The sequence below is a fragment of the Zonotrichia albicollis genome, chromosome 1 (genome assembly GCF_047830755.1).
Source record: "Zonotrichia albicollis isolate bZonAlb1 chromosome 1, bZonAlb1.hap1, whole genome shotgun sequence".
NCBI classification, from domain to species: domain Eukaryota; kingdom Metazoa; phylum Chordata; class Aves; order Passeriformes; family Passerellidae; genus Zonotrichia; species Zonotrichia albicollis.
Window position 1 is genome coordinate 108,269,098 of NC_133819.1, and position 19,325 is coordinate 108,288,422.

Genomic DNA, 19,325 nt, shown 5'->3' on the forward strand with positions numbered 1-19,325 from the left:
GTACCGTGAATCACTGACTCCTGGATGTACAGGGATCTCCTGGCCAGGATCACTACACTTCCCCTGCTTCCATGCTCTTCAAAGAGTGCCTATTTTTCACCCATGTTTTGCCTCCTTGCACATCCCAGAGTAATAATGTCGCAGTGCATTTTGGACTTTGAAGTGTGGAAATGAAAAAGAGAGTGTTGCTGATATCAAGGTTTTGTTCTCTTTTGTTTTGGTTTGGTTTTTATGTCATTCCTTTTTCAGATAACCTGCTGAAATTAATGATTCAGAAAGCATGAAACATGTCCCATCTTAGGGCTGAACACACTGGCAAACAGCCTTGCACAGAACTCACTGAACTGTTTTGTTTGTGATTTTCACAGTATAGTAGTTTTTTATATTATCTCTGTGATGGGACAACCTTTATTGCACTGACACTTTGTGTTCCTCCTCTTCAGACTAGAGCATACTGGTCAAATTACAGATGTACAACTGGGCAACAGAGTGCACACAGAGAAATGAGAGGAGGAAATAGTAAACTACACATGATGGGTTGTATGTTTGTTTTCACACAGTAACATGTTAAATGACTGTGTTTGTTAGCTCACCAGAAGTCCTAAAAATTTGTTCCTGGTGCACTTCCTGAGGAAACTGCTCCCCAGCTCTGAAAAGCAATGCAGCAAGCACAGGTCCTTGCTGTATTTCCATACAGATTTTATTTACTAGGCTGGCAAAATACAGACACAGGAGAATTAATTAATGTGCTGACACTCTCAGATGTGATTCTTCTGGATCTCTCTGGATTACCATGAGCAACTGCCAGTGAGTGATCAAAGCAAATGTTCATGTTGTTCTGAAGTGCCTGCAATAGGAATTCTTGCAGATGCTAGTCTGTTGCTGAAGTTTCTTTCATACTTTGCAGGTAATAACCATATAATGTAGTGAATTTGTGGATGGTGTGAGATGGATTGCCTCCTGAGCTGAGAAATGCTTTTTGCTGCTCAAATCAGCACTGAGGCAAGCTCAGGTGGTTTCTTGAGGTATCCTGTAGCAGGGAAAAATCCTATAACAGAGAAAAGTTTCTTTTTGAAAAGCCCATTTTTATCTGAATGCAGGTATGGCAGGAGAAAATGTGAGAATTCACTGCTGGTCTTCTTCTCTCAGGAGGCTCCTAAAACCTGCTAGTAGTTACTTCATAGAAAAGCTTCTGGATTTCTGTAGCTCTGCAGAAGGCAGTTGTACCCTGCTGTAGCCAGAACAAAAACTGGGTTGTAGCTAAATGAGAAGAAACATTTCTAACCAAGGTGTTAAATCACCTGTACATATGCTTCTCCTTACATATGCTTCTCCTTAGTCTTACCAGACATGTAGTTTTAGAACAAGAACTAGGCTTGTTTAGTGCACTTTATTTTTCTTGTGACTGAACCAGTTTGGTTTGGTTTTAGTTCCAAAATGATTAATCAGCTGCATGTGGAGAGTTTATATCTATGAACCATACAGGTAATTTCTGTCAGTTTTGACCCCAATCTAGCAAAATGCATCACTGTGGAACTGAAATCAGCTGAACTACTATGTCCTCAAATGGATAAATGCTCATTATTGGATGGTCCAATTAAGATTTCTATTACAGAATGAGATTTCTATTGAATGTAGAGTGGAATTGGAGCATTAGAGAAAAAAATAGTCTTTTGTTGGTAAGTAACTATAGCAAAATGCTCTCCTTGAGCTATTCTTAAGACACTACTGGAACAGTCTCAATAGAAGAAAATCCTGCCCAAAATCAGGGTCCAGAACTGAGGGGATTAATCATTAGTACATGACATGACATTGTTCTTATTTCTCCTCAATCTTCCTTTTATTGTCAAAGAGGAGTTGAAAATACATCATGTTGTTTGAACTGTTGTATGCAAAATAAAGCAGGGTTATGGATATTTTACTCAAACTTTAATTCTTCTGTATTTCTTAGTTCTGTGTTTTTCACTTATTTGTGATTCACTCCTGATTGAATGACTATTATTTGTACCTCATTTAAGCTTTTCATGCTCTAGTATTAGATTCCAGTTGCAGAATTAAATGAGTAATTACCCAGTGCCCTGACAAGACAGAACAAAGAATTTGAATTCAAGGTAGCAATTTGGGTTGCTCCCTGACCTCAGGGTTTTTTTTGGCTTAACTGATTTGATTTAAACTTTAAATGTTTTAACTTGCTATCTATGGTTCACAAATCAGTCTTTGTGAACTGATGGACCAAGGTTAGACTTTTTAATAATTTTAAATATAAAAATTTATGCATTGCTGTGAGGAGTATAATTCTGGGAGATGCATCACCATAAAGAATAGTGAGGTTCAGATATACTCTTTCAGAATATCCCAAATAGTTTAGAAAACTCCACTGTGCTGTTATCCTTTGTTTGAAAGCTGTGAATATGTATTTCATATCTGCTTTAGTAGAATGTTTCAGACAAAGACAGTAATTATCTGGTAAGTAATTATCTGATATCTGTGCACCATATCAGTTCAGCTATTCTGTTATTAATTTAGTATCTCTAAACATGCTGGAGATTCATTAGCCACATTTATCTCCATTGCTATTTACTAAGACTTGTCACAAATATAAATGACAATGAAAGGAAATTAGCGAGTCCTCTGAAATCTGTCAGAGATGTCTGCAGTCCATACAGTTTTTGTGATTTATTCTCTGTGCCTCCTTATCTGGTACATTTTCTTCCTGGCCCAATAGTAGATTGCTGAAGTCTTTAATATTAATGCTTTTACATGATTTAGAGAAACACTCATAAAAAGGGCCAATAACATTTTAGAGTTATTTAATAATTAAAAATGTGTACAGTAATGTAAAGTCACTTGTTCAACTAAGTCAAAACTAGCAACTTATAAAGCACAAGCATCACACAGAGATTGTTGTCACAAAGTTTAAGTCTTGTCATAGTTCCCTATTTAGATTTATAAGGCAATTTACTATTAGGATGAACTGATGGAACAGCATCTTTTCTAGGTCCTTATGGATTAAAGCTTTCAGTCATGCTTTGGTCAGAAGTTAATTGATTAAACAATAAGCTCACTGTTTTTCTACGTTTCTTTCTCTTTTAAAATTAACTGGAATATGTGACTTTGTCTGATAAAATATGCGTTTTTGTCATGTTCTGAGACTAGGTTTATATTCTTTTTATTAATAATTAAACCAACTCTGCTTGTGACACCGAAGACAAAGATGGTCTTGGATTCCCTCTAACTCTGAAATAATTTCTGCAGAACTGCTGTGTAACCAGTAGCTTTCCATCCAGAATGTACGTAGTTGATAATACAGCTCTAGTTTTATCCCTACTCAGTACCATCCTGGGTTGTTTTTTTCCTTTTTTCTTTTCTGTAGGTTGTTAGTTTGTTTTAGTTTTTGTTTTGTCAATTTCGCCTGATTGTCACAATCATTCTGAACCCTCATACTGTTCTCCGGAATGGGTACAAATTCTCCAAGCTTTCGAGAAAGACAAAGCGAAGTTTACCTAGAATTCTTCCCAACTGTGTAAAAAATCACACTGGAAAAAAACATAAATTACAAAACCTGCAAAAACGGTGAAACCCATGTTTTGCACACAAAGAGATCTTTACTGATCAGAGCTGTCTCTAAAAGAGATGCCTTAAACTTCCGGAGGTTAAATAAAAGAATGGATTTCTAGAAGTGTAATGAAAACTGCTTGAAACACCTGTTACTCTTAAACAATTTTTAAAGAAAATGTTGTAGTTATATGTCAATCGTTGCATCCCGCGTGTCATAAACGCAAGGCGAAAACGGCTGCATGAGTAAAATCCTCAGTGAAACAGAACTGCTTACACACTTTTGTTTAACAACAGGATGTAGGGAATCCGGGAAAAGTTCAAAGACGGAAATAAAGGATGCGCGGTAACGCGAGGCAGGAGCGCCCGGTCAGCCCGCTCCCGCTGTCCCTGAGGCGGAAGGAAGGGCCGGCAGCGTCACCGCCACGGCTGCGCACACGGCGCGGCGCCGGGGTGTCCCTGGGCTTTTCCCTGCTTCTCCTTCCCTTCCTCCTGCTTCTTCTCTTCCTCCTGCTCCTTCCCTCGACTCCGATGGCGGCGAGTGACACGGAAAGGGCCCAGCAGCAGGTGAGCGGCGGAGGGGGCCGCGGGGAAAGCGGTGCCTTCAGGGGCTCCTGGTGAGCCCCGGCCCCCGAGCGGCTCCGTGCCCGCCGTGGCGCCTGCACCGCCACACTTCAGGTGTTTCTTTTCTAGGTAAAAGGCACTTCCATGGTTTTTCTCTATGGGAATTTGCTGAGTATCCGCTCCTCCTCAGGACGAGCTTAGTGCCGAACCCTCGGGGTCTTTCCCCTGCCGGGGTCCGACCCGTCCAGCCAGGAGCAGCGCCCGACTGGGAGCTGCAGGGAGCGTGTTGGCACCTGCTCCCTGTCACTTTGCTCGCCTTGTCGTTGCTGAGATGACAGAATTATCCAGAAACATTCAAAAGCTGTTGTGTGTGTGTGAGAACTGAGCAAGGGTTACTTACAAAATCACAGGGTCAGTTTGGTTGGAAAAAACCCCTGAGGTCATCGAGTCCAACCTGTGACCGAACACCGCCGTGTCAGCTACACCAGGGCGCTGGGTGCCACATCCAGTCTTTCCTTAAATACCTCCGGGCACAGCGACTCCACCACCTCCCTGGGCAGCCCATTCTAATGTCTAATCACCCCTTCTGTGAAGAAATTCTTGCAAATGTCCAACTTACACCTCCCCTGGCACACTCAAAGTCCTGTGAATCAGGACTGGATCCCCAATACTTAGTGCCTTCCTGTGAAGTGAATCTTGTCACATCTGACAATGAGTTGTAGAAGAGAAAGACTTTAAAAAGATGAAAATATGATTGGCACACAAAGTTGTTTGGGTTTTATGGGGGGGATATTTACTTTTGCTTTTTTTTGGTTTTTTTAGATTGATGAAATTGAAGCCCTTTCATCGATCTATGGTGATGATTGGTGCGTTGTTGATGAAGATGAAAAAATCTATTGCATTAAGATTAGTGACTGTCTGGATCAACCAAAATGGACCCTCTGTTTGCAGGTATAGTGGTGGTAAGAAGCTTAGCACGAATTTTGCAGTTAGACTGATGCAGGTTTAAATATGGTTTATTATCTACTCAGATGATTAAGAAGCTTTTGGATTGGAGTCTGTGATAAGAATTTTCAGTGATTCTTTGTGTAACACATTGGTGTGCTTGTGATATATTCAATAATTGCATATCCTAATTCCACACCTAACCAAAGGTGTACTTTGGTGTATTTCACCAAAGACTAATTTCTGAAATACTTTTACACTGAGGACTTTGTGCCTCGGTGAATCTACTGCAAGTGCATCTAGATTTGCTTTCTGGAAAGTGTTGAGACAGAAGGAAATTTGGATCAACTTATTTGATCCAAGTCCTTACTTTATGTTTCAGAACTGAAAGCAATAAGTTTACTTAGTGTAAGAAACATGGAAGTGTCTACTTAGGGAAACATGGTACCACTTTTTTAAGTCCAGTAACCATGTGTGCAGCTGCTTTCAGTTTTTTTCTGTACTTTATTTTGCATCCTTATAAATTGCCCAATAAAATATAACTGTATGCATCACCACTATTGGAGTTTTAAATGCAGATATTTAGTGTTTCTTGTAATTCTGTAACAACATACGCAACTGCTTTCTTCATTTGTAACACTAATTGTAGTCCTGGTGCTTGACATCAGAGTCCTTCAGTAAAGCTCATCTAGCTGAAGGTAGTGCAATGAATACATATCCTGAATTTCTTTCAGGTGATTTTGCCACCAGGATATCCAACTGCAGAGCCACCTATTTATCAACTAAAGTAGGTGATGTTTTCTTGCAAACATTTGTGTTTGATAAATTGCCACTGTTAATTGTTTACCTGTAAGTGGAAGTTTAATTAAAATACTCCTTGAATTAAAGTATACCAGCAGTGGGGGATGTTTCCAGCAAGGATATTCTGTTCTTTATCCTGCTTTTTCCAAGATGTTTGCAGCTGGAATCTTGATGGTTGGCAAAGTTATATTTTCAAGGTGTTCATCACATTTATTTGGAAATGTTGGAAGCAGCATATAGCACAATTTTCATTCCCTTTCTTTTCATTCTAGTGCCCCTTGGCTTCGAGGACAAGATTATACAGAACTAGCAAATAGCTTGGAAGAAATATATCTGTAAGTTTGAGACTGGAATATAGTAAAAGGAGACAATGTATTTTCAATTTCTATCTGTTCTGCACTTGAATGTTAAAACACAGAATGTGAAAATATTTGGTTGTCTTAGAGCATAAGTGGAATACCAGTTTTTCTTAAAAGTTAAGGGATACCTAGGTTTTAAAATAAACACATGCAGAATCTCTTAACTGGAATCTGGAACATTGTGGACTGTTTATTTTCACAGTGTGCAGCTGACACATAATACAAGGCATAATGGATGCATGAGAATAAACAGCATTTAGAAATACTCAAATTGCATGATTCTGAATAGCTGTGAAAGAGTGGTGGAAAATGTAGTAATTTTATATGGTTTATTTATTTCTTTTAGATCCCAGAGATTATATAAAATAAATGAAATGAAAACATAAGAAAGCACAATCATGCCCCAGACAGTGAAATCTGAGCATCTTGCATAAGAAATATTTTTTAATGCCATAAGGAAGAGACCACTTAGCTTGCGTAAGAGTTTTTTATTTTTATTAACTGGGTTTCTTAATTAAGCAACAGATCATTTAAGCAAGTAAAATTTAATTTGAAGTGTTAAAAATGCACAAGGATTTTAAGTGAAAAGTTCTGTGCGATCATATTCACCACAGTTGTTCAGTGGAGCAAAAAGGACAGAGGTTGTCCTTAATGCTGTCCAGATTCAAAGGATTTGATGGAGTCTCTACCACAGGTAGAGCTGCTGGGTTCCTTTTTTGTTCCCCCTGTGCAATCCTGTAGGCTGTCAAATCGTGCTGGTTCAGCTCCCTTCTCTCTCTATCAGCTGCTGGTCAGAGTCCTCTCTGGTCTGCTCTCACTTCTGTTTGTTCAGCTGGAAGTGAAAGTGTTTGTACTTTAGGCCATATATGTACTTTAGATCATTTTAATCAGTTTGAAAACCTGGAGTAATCACTGATGTGCACAGTATTTGTGAAAACCTTTTATCTGTTCAATGTCTAAATGATTGTCAGATGAACAGAGATACTCTGTATCATTTACATTGTGTTTTACCAGGTTTCTAGTCCCTAGGGATCTAAGTTGTGTAGTTCTGCCGTCTAAACCAACATGAACTGTACTGTCAATCGCCGTGGGAAAAAAAAAGGATATTTATAGAGCACAAGTCTGTTTTAGGAGACACAAAGTAATTTACAACTATTCAGAAACTGTAATTGGGTGATAGCTGGACAAATTCCTGTTTACTTTTGTTAAACAGGGAAATTTTATTCCTCTTCTAGTCTCTCTCCATCACTAAAAAAAAGTCTTCAGATGTTAAAGCAGTGAATTGGTACTATAAGCTGTGTGAAATCAGGATGTTGAATTGTTCTGGAGTCTGTCTGAATTTTGAAGTGAGAGCTACAAGTTCATAAAATCCTTATTTTTGCTTGAATATTTTTCTTGAAATATGTATGCTTATTTAAATTTGATTATTTTCAGCTGTAGTGCTGTATACATTACACAGAGTTTAAATGCATAATTTTGTTACTTAACTGGTGCCCACATGGTGGCAGTAAGAGTAAAATTAATGAGAAACCATGAGATATCTATGGTCCTAAATCTTCAGTTTTGTTTCTTAGACAAATATGCACAGTTCATAACCATTTTAACCATTTGAAATGTGTTTTGAGTTGTTTGGGTCCACATAAAGGAAGCATTTATTAACTCCTGGCATGTGTATATAAAATGTATTACTCCCATTCTCCCTCACTACCTCAATACACACCTGTGTCCCCTGAGTGAAGCCTCCTAGGCCTAAATCTTTATCTCCTGTCCTATAGCACTGCCTATTACCCAAACTGTAGTGTTTCATTCCAATGCTCCACTGATCTACTATCACAGTCCACTGATAAGTTTTTCACCCAGTGAGCTGCTGAGACAGAACTACAGAACTTTACACAAGCCTGCTTAAGCTCTTTATCTCACAAGATTATGTTCAGTTTCTGTGTGTCTGAAATCTGTATGTTGTTTTACGTACTTTCCAAGTGAAATTTGTAAAAGTGATCCTTCATTTACCATGACCTTTTACTTCCAGACAGAACCTTGGTGAAAGTATACTGTATTTATGGGTGGAGAAGATACGAGAAGTTCTGGTAGAAAAGGCACAGTCTTCAGATCCAGGTACTTCAGAGAATACATGGGACTTTTATTTTCCTTCTTCCACTGTGAAGTAAGATTTTAGTACAAGTTAGTTTAGGCCCGCTTTTGAATTAGATCTAAATATCAAAAAACAGTCTCCTGTGTCAGGGCTTAGTGTTTTACAGTGGCAGTGTCTCTTTTTAAAAAGCAGTAGGGAAAAGAAGGTGGGGATGGCCTCTGAACTGGAACAAGCTCTGCAGTTCTCTCAGGAATGAAATTATTTGCTTGAAAAGACAGTGCTGCCCACAGGTACATTATGCATTGCCCTCCGTTCTGCAAAGGATTATTCATACCAGTAATTAATTTCTGGTGCTGAGTGCACTGTTGGAGGAATGGGATTCAATAGAAGATAACTTCAGTGAACTCTGCAGACAAATGACCAAGTATTCTATCATTTTTACTTTTCTGTCCTTCCATTTACTTTACTGTATTGGGATGAGAAGTACATCATCAGTAGAGCTGCAACGATTCTTCTGCTGTTTTTCTTACAGAGTTTGTGTAAATTCACAGTTGTTGTTTCAAAAAATGGTAGGAGGTTCTGTGCATTAAAATGCTAAACTGCTATGAAATGTGTGAGTGACATGTGCATGCACTGTAAGAAAAGGAAACAGAACTGCTTTTCTCTGTTGGGGGTGTTACCTTTGTCCTGTGAGAAATAAAAGTCTGAAGAAAAAAAAAATTAATTTTCAGTGTGGTTTCATGGTAAGATCTAGAGTTAGTTTTTTGATAAACTGCACATTTTGTTGCTGCATCACAGATGTTGGGGAAGTCATTCTTCATTGATGTGACTAAAAGTGGACACTGAGAAGTTAAAATTTTACTGACAATATTGGAAGTTTGGGTATTTTGGCCACAACCTTACAGCTTCCCTTTTTGAACATGCTTTATTACCCCTCTGTTTTTTAATGGAAAATACATATATTATAAAACCTGCGTCACAAGCCCTCTAAATAGGAATGAAATGCGTTATATTAATTTGGCTCTAAATCCAGATGTCAGAACCCTGTATATTTCCTCCTTTGTTATTGACTATTATTTTTTGGATGTTCTATGAATGAAGGAAAACAGGAATTTTGGAATCCCAGAATACTTGAAGCATGTTGAGAGAGATGTTTCAAATCTAAAAATTTTTTATTTAATAATTTCATACTCTCATGAAGTAGCACTGAGCAACAACTCTACATTTTGCCCCAAATGACCAGTAAATGGCTGGAGTTCTTGTGAAACATCAGCTTAATTTGATCCCTAAATTCAGATTAAAGGTAGCATTTTGAATGTTTAATGGAAATAGTAAACATTATTGTTCTTTTTTTCTTAGAAATACTGTTAGTATCGAAACACAAGGTCTTACGGAAGGATGCCATAGTATGAGTATTTTATTTTTAATTCGTAGGAATTTTTAACTTAATACTGGGCTGAGTACTTTTGGGTTTTGTTGTAATTAATGCTGCTTTCTGCATTTAATAATTTTTCATGTCAAACTGTTTTGAACTGAGAAGACAGAGACTTTTGAGAAAAAGAGCTTGAAATTTAGTTTTGCTTGTCTTGCAAAAAATGTGTAATAAATTCTACTACTTGTATCTTAATAGAACCAGATATTAAGAAAACCACTGAAGAAGTTGATGAAGATGATGGAGATGATTTTCTCCTCGACTATCAGCCCACTCAGGAAGATCAAACAAAAATGTTAAATTACATGACATCTGAAAGTCATGAAGGTAAAAAATATACTCTTGTTAATTCTGTTGAAATAATTTAAACGAGACCTGAATATTCTGGTTTTCTACTCAGTTTTAGAATAAAATTAGGACAATAGTATTACAATAACATTTAATAACAGTCATTAAAAAATGCAATATATTTTTGGTGGGTTTGTACATTATTTTCTGTACTTCACTTTAATAAGTCCCTTTTCTTAAAGTTGAGACATTCTTTACTTTTGTAGCCCCATGCATTGTTTCTGTCCTCTTAAAAGAAAAGAAACACTCCCTTGTTTGTGACCCATAGATGAAGAACTGCCCCCCATACATCATGGAAACCCAATCACAGATCGAAGGAGCACTTTCCAGGCACATTTGGCTCCAGTGGTGACAACCAGACAAGTTAGTAGAGATCAGTTCTTCTCTTTTTGCCTGTACTTTGAGCTTGACAAACTATTACAGGAATATTTGGCATTTGCCAGATACGTTGGTCTGTCTGTGCATCTTTCTGTGCTGGTACTGTCTGAGTAGTTATTGGTTTCTCACTTTTGCTTTTACTTCTCTTCCTGCTGTTCTTCACCACTATGTGCATTAGTTGGATGAGAATAAGAACACTGTAATTTGACTTCTGGATGTTGTAAAGTTTATCATAAGATGTTTGGAAGTTACCAAATCTATCATGTGTTAGCTGGAAAAGCTAACACATAAAATGGATTTATATATGTTTTCCCTCCTTCAGAAAGGAATTCTGTTGAAGAACTCACTTGGATTGTGCATAAGTAAATCTTTATCATGACCTAATTGAGAGGGGTTTGAAACTTCCTTTATGCATTACTTTCCATCTGTTACCATCAGCCTTCTTTGATCATCCCTTTCTAGTGGGTAACCTACTGTTCTTTTCTTTTATTAACTCAGAGTTAAAACTTGAGAGGATTTTCCTCTTTCTTTTTATGCAATTTTAGGGTTTTTTAAAATAATTTTTGGTGAGGGGTATTGTCAAGTGCTTCTTGAAGTTCCGTGTAAGCTAGATCAGCTACATACTCAGTGGCTATGAATAAACAGTGACAGGTTGACAATGTTTTTAGGCTGATTTCTCTATACAAAAGCTGTAATGTTTGAAGCCATCTGTGTTTTGTTTTGTTTTTTTCTTCCCCCTCAATAATTTGCCTAACATGGACATAAGAATTAGTGTCTAAATCCCAGCATCCCTTCTGGAGCACTTTGACCTTTCAAGTTCACATACTCTGTACATTCATGTGGGGTTTTGTGTATGTAGAACAGTCTTACTCACAAATCATGATAAAACGGTGAGAGTATTTTGAAATGAAAAAGATACATTAAGCCAGTGATTCCCATTTCTTCCCTTTCTAAAGTAACAGAGTTCATTTATTTTATATATATATATATATATATATATATATATCTTAAAGACTCACTTAAAGAAGATATAGCTGTAGCACAAAAATTAATCTTTAAAGTACATTTCCAGGAACCAGGTAGCTGGGAAGTAAGTAGTGTCAAAGGTGATGATCATTTCATATGAATTGTCCTTTAAGTGCCTGGATTGAAATGTATTGTTTTAACATACTCTCCATGTTTATGAAAGTGTATGAAGTAATACAAGTTGTCTTCCTTCAGTGTTTAAATTAAGGGGAAGATAAATGTCTGAAGCAATATTCTCCATTAATAATAGGATTTTTTTCATTGAGATATCTTTTATTTGAGGTGATTTTTGTCAGTTGAATTTCTTCAAGAAGAATTGGAAATAGCGCAGTATAGCTAGGGCAGATATTAAATATATCTGTTGATTACTCCTCTGAGACATTTGTTTTTGAACGGAAGGCAATTTACTTGCCAGGCATGTTTTCCCAAGCTTTCTCAACTTCAGTAATGTTTTGTGTTATGTACTAAAATGATGTCTTAATCAAAAGCTCTTCTTTTTGCTAGACTATTGGAAAGGGTTGAACAATTCCCAGCTTGTTTACTTAGTAACGTATGATGAGCTGATATTGGTAAATGTTTTGAATTTGGTACTTCTTAAGAGCAAAGAGATCATAGACATGATGGGAATATCTGTTTTCTGGGAAATACTGACACTTTCAGACTCCTAATAGGATGTTTTTTGTTTTTACTTTCTTTGTGTGAAGTGGAAACTCAAAAAAAGGCATGTTTGAGGGAAAAGGAAAAACTTGAAATGTAGTATCTAAACATCCTATTTTTGTGAAATAAGTAAAAGCAGTGTGTAGTGGAAATATGTATGTTGTGTTCTTTTCCAGCTTAACTTTATTGTTAAAATAAGTAAGCAGGTGCAGTTGATACTAAATACTGACAAAAAATATTTTCTGGATCTTACGTCTCTTGTTTAATAAAGCAATTTGACACTTCTACATCTTGAGCAATAATATGAATGTACACAATGTAGAAATTCAAGGGACAAGCTGTTTTCAGTATCCCAGGAAAATTGTTTAAAACAAGTATGAGAATACTGAGAAGCTGCTTCTTGAGTTACCAAACATTTTATGTCAAAGCATAAAATTATTTCATTGTAGTATTAGAGAGATATTTGTTTAGCAGTGATTTTGAGAGGGATGTATGAAAGCCGTGTTATAAAAGGAAGTTTTTTCTGTTGTTTTTTATAGGTTAAAAGAGTTCTTGAAAAATTATATGAGAACAAGAAAATTGCAAGTGCTACCCACAACATATATGCATACAGGTGAGATACAAATAGTGATTTTTCATTTTTATTTTTAGTGTTCTTTTACAAATGAGTGCAGGACATGAGAAAGAAATTCCTTCCTATTAAATTCCTTGCTATTAAAAGAAATTTCTTGCTTTAGAGAGTAGGTTTCTTATTTGTATGGTTGGTGTTGCAGGTGTTATTTTGAATTTCAAGTCAAGAAAGTAGAACATACAGTAGGAAATAAGATAGCAAACCAGCATCAGGAATAGAAAAGGGTGGATTTGAACATGTGTTGGTGTACTTTTGTAGTGTGTCTGAGCATGGAAATGCTACATCATTCTGAACTAAATGTCTTTTTATTTGGGTGAAGTAACTTCTTTTTCCCCCCCCAACCTTATATTTAGAAATAGCTGAAATGTTCAGTTGAAATAAGAGTCGAATCAGAAAGCCTGATGCAGACATCTGGCATATGAAGTTTCAGCTGAAATACAAGAAACTTCAGGGATTATGAGAAACAGGTAAAAATGAGTTTGGCAGTCACCTGCCTCTGGCAACTTTTGTGAGCATAGCTTATGTGAAATGAATTGGTCTCAGTCCAATGTAGGTTTTTTCCAACCAGTATAGGTTTTCTGAAGAATGTAAGAGATAATAAAAGGGAGGAACTGTAGGAACCAGTCATCTAAAAAAATATGCACCAATGCTTATTCATTCATGCCCATCCTGCTGTGATCCTAAGGAAACATGAAATGAGAGCAAGTGAAAGCTTATTTTACCAAAAAGTGAAAGCTTCTACCTAAGTATAAAGTTTCTGTAAAGAGGGCATTTCTGTCTGTTTTCACAGATGATGATCTGGCTTCCTTCACTCATATTACCCAAATCCACTTAAACAAAAAACCCCCCAAAAACAAAACAAAACAAAACAAAACAAAAAAAAACAAACAACCAAAAAAAAACCCAAAAAAAGAACAGGCACATACTGCTTCCCATTTGTCATCTAGTACTAGAAGCCTCTTTCTCATTGTGTCAGCTGTAACTAAGTTCAGAAGTTAGGAAGTAAGTTGGTAACAAACCAACTTATTGGTCAGTTAACTTAATGACCTCTGAGCATTACTTATGGAAAATTAGGCCTGGGCAGCTGTCTTCTTTCAATACACCCAAAAGTTTACTGCAGTGTCCCCTGAGGAGGGAGATGACATGGAGAATCCAAGGGCAAATTTCAGTTATAGTTTCATGTTGTTGCTGAAATACAGACATAATTAATTGCTAATAATATTTTTGTCCAAGTTTTTTTTCTAGGGGTATACTGTTATTTGAATCTGTATCTGGTAGAGTTGGTTTCAGCTAGATGCAATTATTAGGCTAAAAACCTGGGTGTTTTTCTGTTTAGGGACTTTAAACTGGTAATGACTGGAGTTTACCAGAAGTAGCTGAAGTCTGTGTAAAAGCTTCTCAAAACTTGTTCTACTGTAAAGATAAACACTTGTGGTTTACCCCATGCCTCATCCTGTTTTCATGTAAATATGTGTAAGAGATGATTAGAATTGATGCACACGTGTATGAGAGATGTGAGACTTATTAATAATGTAGCAATATTCGTTGAAAATTAATAAGCTGATTTTTAAATCTATTTTTTTTTTCTTTTATAGAATATACTGTGAAGATAAGCAGACGTTCCTACAGGATTGTGAAGATGATGGAGAGACAGCAGCAGGTGGACGTCTTCTCCATCTTATGCAGGTTGTAGAAATTAATCTCTGGCTTTTGGAAATCTTGAATTTATATCGATTTTAAAAATCACTACAATGTAAATAGGCTTGTGGAAGCCTATTTTGATTTTTGCTCTGCTAGCAGCCAGCGAGATGATTGCTTTCTCAAGGTGAAAGGAGAAACACAGACTGTAGTGCTTTCAAGTCTCAGATCATAGAAACAAGTGATGTTTCATAGGTGGCAGTAATAGTTTGAATGGGTTAAAAGATAACTAAGTTTTAAATGCTGTGCTTCCTGTGTGGTGTAAGGTACACAAAAAATGAGTACTGGGAGAAGCTGACTATCACAATATAACTGCTGACCTGTGCACAACCTTTCATGTGGTTTCCTTGAGTAGGCATAATAAAGAGACACCAATATATGAACTGTCAGAGTCGAACTTCAAATATAAATGGAATGAAGGAGCTAATTTGTTTTGATAATTTAGTCTGTTTTGTTGTGCTGTTTTCTGTTCTGGGTCCATAGCCCTCATACTCACATATATTTTAGTTCTTCAAGCATTGAAATAAGATTTGGCAAAGGTGCTACTAAATGTGAGTGAGTTGAGATTGATAAATTTTGGTTCATGATGCAAGCCCTAGTAAAATCATAGTTAAAGTAGCACAACTGCAGGAGACAGTGTGCATCTTAACGCTGTGCCTCAAGTCACTTAGCTGAGTGAGCAGACAAAATATTTATTTTTATTTTAGACTGACCTTTCCTTCACAACAGGAGTTTTATTTTCCTGTCCTTCTCTTGCTTGAATATTCTTTTGCTTAATGTGTTGCATTCTTATTCCTGGAAACTTTTCTTCCCCCACCCATGTTTCCTTTTTTTTTCTGAAAAAAAAATATAGTTGAGGGAAACATTTTGACATTTTTAATTTTGAACTTTTTCAGACTTCTAAAATAACTCAAACCAGACTTGGGAAGTTCAAATAAATAAACAAACTTAGGTTATGTAATATATGCAAGTATATATGCTGAGTGTGAAGACATTATTGTTATGAAAATAATGTAGAGATACAATTTGGCAGTTACTGTGTCTCAATTTGTTCTGAGATTATCAGCTTTTTCTCAGCATGTTAGTGCACACTTTTGAAAGTTGTGTAGGCACTTAATATTCCATAAAAATCCCTTTTAAAACATGACATGAATGTCACATTCAAATGTGAGTGGATATAAATTACGTGGGTCATCATTCTCCATCTGTAATTCTGTTACTGGAAATACTTCCGTTCTGGAAGAATAATAAGATAAGGATAAGAGAAGTTCAATTTTCAGCTATAGGAGAAGATTAGTTTATGGGCTGATTTCTGGATGTTCATAGATCTTGTAGGTTTTTTTTGTTTTGAGCTCTTATGACATATGGGTATGAAAATTAGGTAATTTAAAACATTCATTGTTGCTGAATTCATAGTTTTTTTGTTGTTGTTGTTGTTTTGGGAGGCTTTTTTTTTTTTTTTTTTTTCTTAATAGAAATGAATCTTGTTTCAGATCAGACCAGCATTTCAAAATAGCACTTTCTGGTTACAAGAAGCTGCATTTTGGATTAGCACCATCTTGCTAATCCAAAATTTTTTTGTTTTACTGTTTACTGCCAGGAGTTGTTATACGTATACTATATGGCAAATGCATAAACGTAGAGTAGAAAATTCCTGTCACAGAACATGGTCCTGGTCCTTTTCATTTTAAAATTGTAAGAATATTTCTGTTTTCACAAACAATGACTGACTCTTCTGAAAGTATTTTTGAAATTAGTCAGATATCTGTTTTTTTCTCCTCAACAGAGATGGTTAGTGGTTGTTAACATGCAGATATTAACAGCACTAGGTTGAGGCATTTTATATATCCATATGTATAATGCCTGTGGCCAGGCTGTTATTAGCCTCATCCACCACCACTTCAAAAATGTGTATAGACAGTCAGCTTAGTGACAGAGTAATAATTGATCATACCACAGCATAAGAAATGTAACTCAGTAATTTTTAAAATAAAAGATAGTAGATCTTTTCTGTGTTTCAAATTGGTGTCAGCAGTAAACCAGGATCAATTAAAAGATAATTACTTTTATTGCTTTCTGTTATTCACAGATTTTGAACGTGCACAATGTGTTAGTGGTGGTGTCCCGCTGGTATGGAGGTGTTCTCTTGGGACCAGATCGTTTCAAGCATATAAACAACTGTGCAAGAAATGTACTTGTAGAGTACAACTGTGTACCATCAACGGTATGTCTCGTCCCTCCAGAATGGAGGCATTTGCATGTGAACTTGTGGGACTTCCCACTGTTAGATGAAGCCAGAAGAAAAGTAATACAACCTGTGTGAATGGATAAACATGTCCAAATTTTCATAAATCTCTGTGAACTGTGAATACTGTTTATATTAAAAATAATTCTCGTGGGTAAACTTGGGAGAATACTTGTGGTTTACATTAATATTTTCTAAATTTTGCAATGCATTTTTCTCATTTCAGGAAGAATCATCTAGACAAGCTGGAAAGAGCAAAAAGATAAGGAAGGATAACAAAAAGAAAACAGAACACTAATTTATTTTTAAAAAACTTTAAAATATTATTTTGCACATATTTATACAAAAAACTCTGCACCTTATTGCTTTATCTTATAGAATGGACATGTTGTATTCAGAAGAGAATTCAGTAAAGCCATAGATATATTTTCACCTTGTTTTGTGATTTCTTCTTCTGTTCTGAAGTAGAGCTTAGACACAAATTTTCTGTTTCTTACACATGTGAGCTCCTTGTTACGAGGACAGTGCAGCATTTGGAACCATTGGTCCATCCCGCCCCTTCCCACCAAACAGCAGCTGACTAGTGGAAAATGTGGATTTCTCATCATCTCCACTCCTGGAGTCATATATTTGTCTTGTATTAATAATTGAATTCTGCAGTTTGTTGTACTGAGAGTGGGACTGGAGTAATTCATATACCAGGTCACTTACAGAGTTTTAGATTCTCTTTTGTGAAAGGAAAGCATGGGATCAAGTGTGGTGTTTGCAGTGCCTGGTCCTGCGTGTGCAGTCCCTGATCAGATGCTAGATAGGGGCTGCTTGGTGACACATGGAAGACTGAACATGGGCAGTGAGCTAAGAAATGTGATGAAACTACTGCAGAATCTCTTTGAGGATTGTTCTGTGATGGTTGGCACACCAGGAGCTTATTGAAAAGATGAGAATTTCATGTTGCATAATTAAAGGAACCAGTGAAATAGACCATACAGTCAGTGAGCAAGGTGAATCCCCATCTTGCTTTAAAATCTCTGAAAATGGACCATCAGAGTGGAAATGCATTTTTATTTTCACACAATTTCTTTCAGAGAGAGCATGAAGTGCTGTCTAACTGTCTTGTGGACACTTTTGGTTAGAGAAGTTACAGTCCCTTCCTATTTTTGTTTGCAAGCATTTCCTAAGTTTAAACTTCCTTTATTCTAAGAAGTAGATACAGGACAAAGAGATTACAAAAAATGTCTCACAACAACTCTTAGCTTTAAAATTCTTTTGGGACATTATTTTTAATGCTAAACTGAAGCAGCACTTTTTCACCATTTTTGTTATCAAGTACTGTAAGGTTTTTAAGACATGCTGCTCACTTGTGGAAGAGTTACAAATTTCACTACCTGGCAAAAGAAAAAAAGAAAAGAAGGATGATATAATTAATTTATACCTAAAGTACAATTGCCTGTCATAAAAATATGTCAACAAAAACCAAAACATCAGGAAAGGGTGGATAGTGGCTTTTATATTTTTGGCCACTCAGTTTTAATATATTTTTAATTTCTTGGTTTTGTTTTGTTATTCTGAAAATGAATCAAGAGTACAGCTGAACACAGGTTACTCATTACAGCATTAGAGTTTCCCACAAGGTAGTATTGGAATGATATTTTTTTTTTTTGTGTCTCAAACATTAATGAGCAGACTAAGATATCTGCTGTCTTATTGGAGTACTTCATTAGCTGAGTATCTTCTGAAGAACTGCTTGGTGGTTTCAGTGTCAGTCATTTCCTCTAAAGGTCCTGTATGCGTCTGGAAATCTTCCATGCTTAAATATGAAAAGTCACGTTCTTAAAATCTAAACTTTTAAAAGTGAAAATAATTGTCTTTCTTACAGCAGAATACCAATTCTGGAGTGTTAGTAATTTCTTCATATTGCAGGTAATTCAGGGCGGTAGTTCTACTGTTTAGTATGTGTTTAATGTGGGGGAAAGAAGGATGATAAAGATGAGACATTTACTTGTGAATCCTTTTGGAGTGTTCCTCTTTGCTATATATTTATTGCCTAGCATGTCTATTTTAGTAGAAAATGGAAGCAGTTTAGTTGCTGCTTCAATATTTTTCTAGCTGGACATGTTCTAGACTGATTTAATCCTTGTCATAGCCACACACAGAGAAAAATTCTGCTAAAAGCTCATGAAGTGGATCTCCTATCAAACTTCACTTCATATGTGTAGATGCCTTGCAACACACAGGCTTTCCAAGCATGGTGTGGAGGAATTGGGTACTTAAGATTTCAAGAAATCAAGTTAGATCTAAGATCCAATAAGAAATGTTGAGGGAGGGAGGGAGAATACAATTAGGCAGCTATATATTCCAGAAAAGCACTCTGAGATTTAAGCCATGTGGCAAGGTCAGCTGGCTCTCATGAACAACAGTGAAACTGCTGAATTTTGTTTTGGGGCTTCAGTATGGCTAGCAGAAGAAAAACCACTGGTATTACTTAGTAATAGTGCCACAGTGTGTTTTCTGGAGTACCTGGACATGAAATAAAGCTAAACCAGTGATGGATGCACATGCTGTGAAGATATTTGCATGGATAATAAAGTTTTTTA

At 36.4% G+C, this 19,325-nt stretch overlaps 1 protein-coding gene across 2 annotated transcripts; it reads left to right on the forward strand.

Moving 5' to 3' along the window:
- The first annotated feature begins 3,952 nt into the window (after nucleotides 1–3,952).
- Nucleotides 3,953–17,163, forward strand: IMPACT (impact RWD domain protein). 2 transcript variants are annotated; one of them, XM_005490699.4, is made up of 11 exons: nucleotides 3,953–4,122; nucleotides 4,942–5,070; nucleotides 5,799–5,851; nucleotides 6,138–6,200; nucleotides 8,254–8,339; nucleotides 9,947–10,075; nucleotides 10,365–10,459; nucleotides 12,697–12,770; nucleotides 14,384–14,474; nucleotides 16,576–16,710; nucleotides 16,958–17,163. In XM_005490699.4, the coding sequence occupies exons 1-11, from the start codon at nucleotides 4,087–4,089 to the stop codon at nucleotides 17,027–17,029; spliced, it is 963 nt and encodes a 320-aa protein (XP_005490756.2). In that variant the 5' UTR covers nucleotides 3,953–4,086; the 3' UTR covers nucleotides 17,030–17,163. The 2 variants fall into 2 exon arrangements, with proteins under 2 accessions (XP_005490756.2, XP_074405816.1); XM_074549715.1 differs by having other exon boundaries at nucleotides 3,966–4,122; nucleotides 4,942–5,081.
- Nucleotides 17,164–19,325: the final 2,162 nt, after the last annotated feature.

Bases quoted from the DNA above. Each gene is read 5' to 3' on its own strand.
- IMPACT (XM_005490699.4), top strand. From the start codon at position 4,087: ATGGCGGCGAGTGACACGGAAAGGGCCCAGCAGCAG. The intron at 5,071-5,798 runs GTATAGTGGTGG...AATTTCTTTCAG, and splicing joins AATGGACCCTCTGTTTGCAG to GTGATTTTGCCACCAGGATA. The intron at 5,852-6,137 runs GTAGGTGATGTT...TTTTCATTCTAG, and splicing joins CCACCTATTTATCAACTAAA to TGCCCCTTGGCTTCGAGGAC.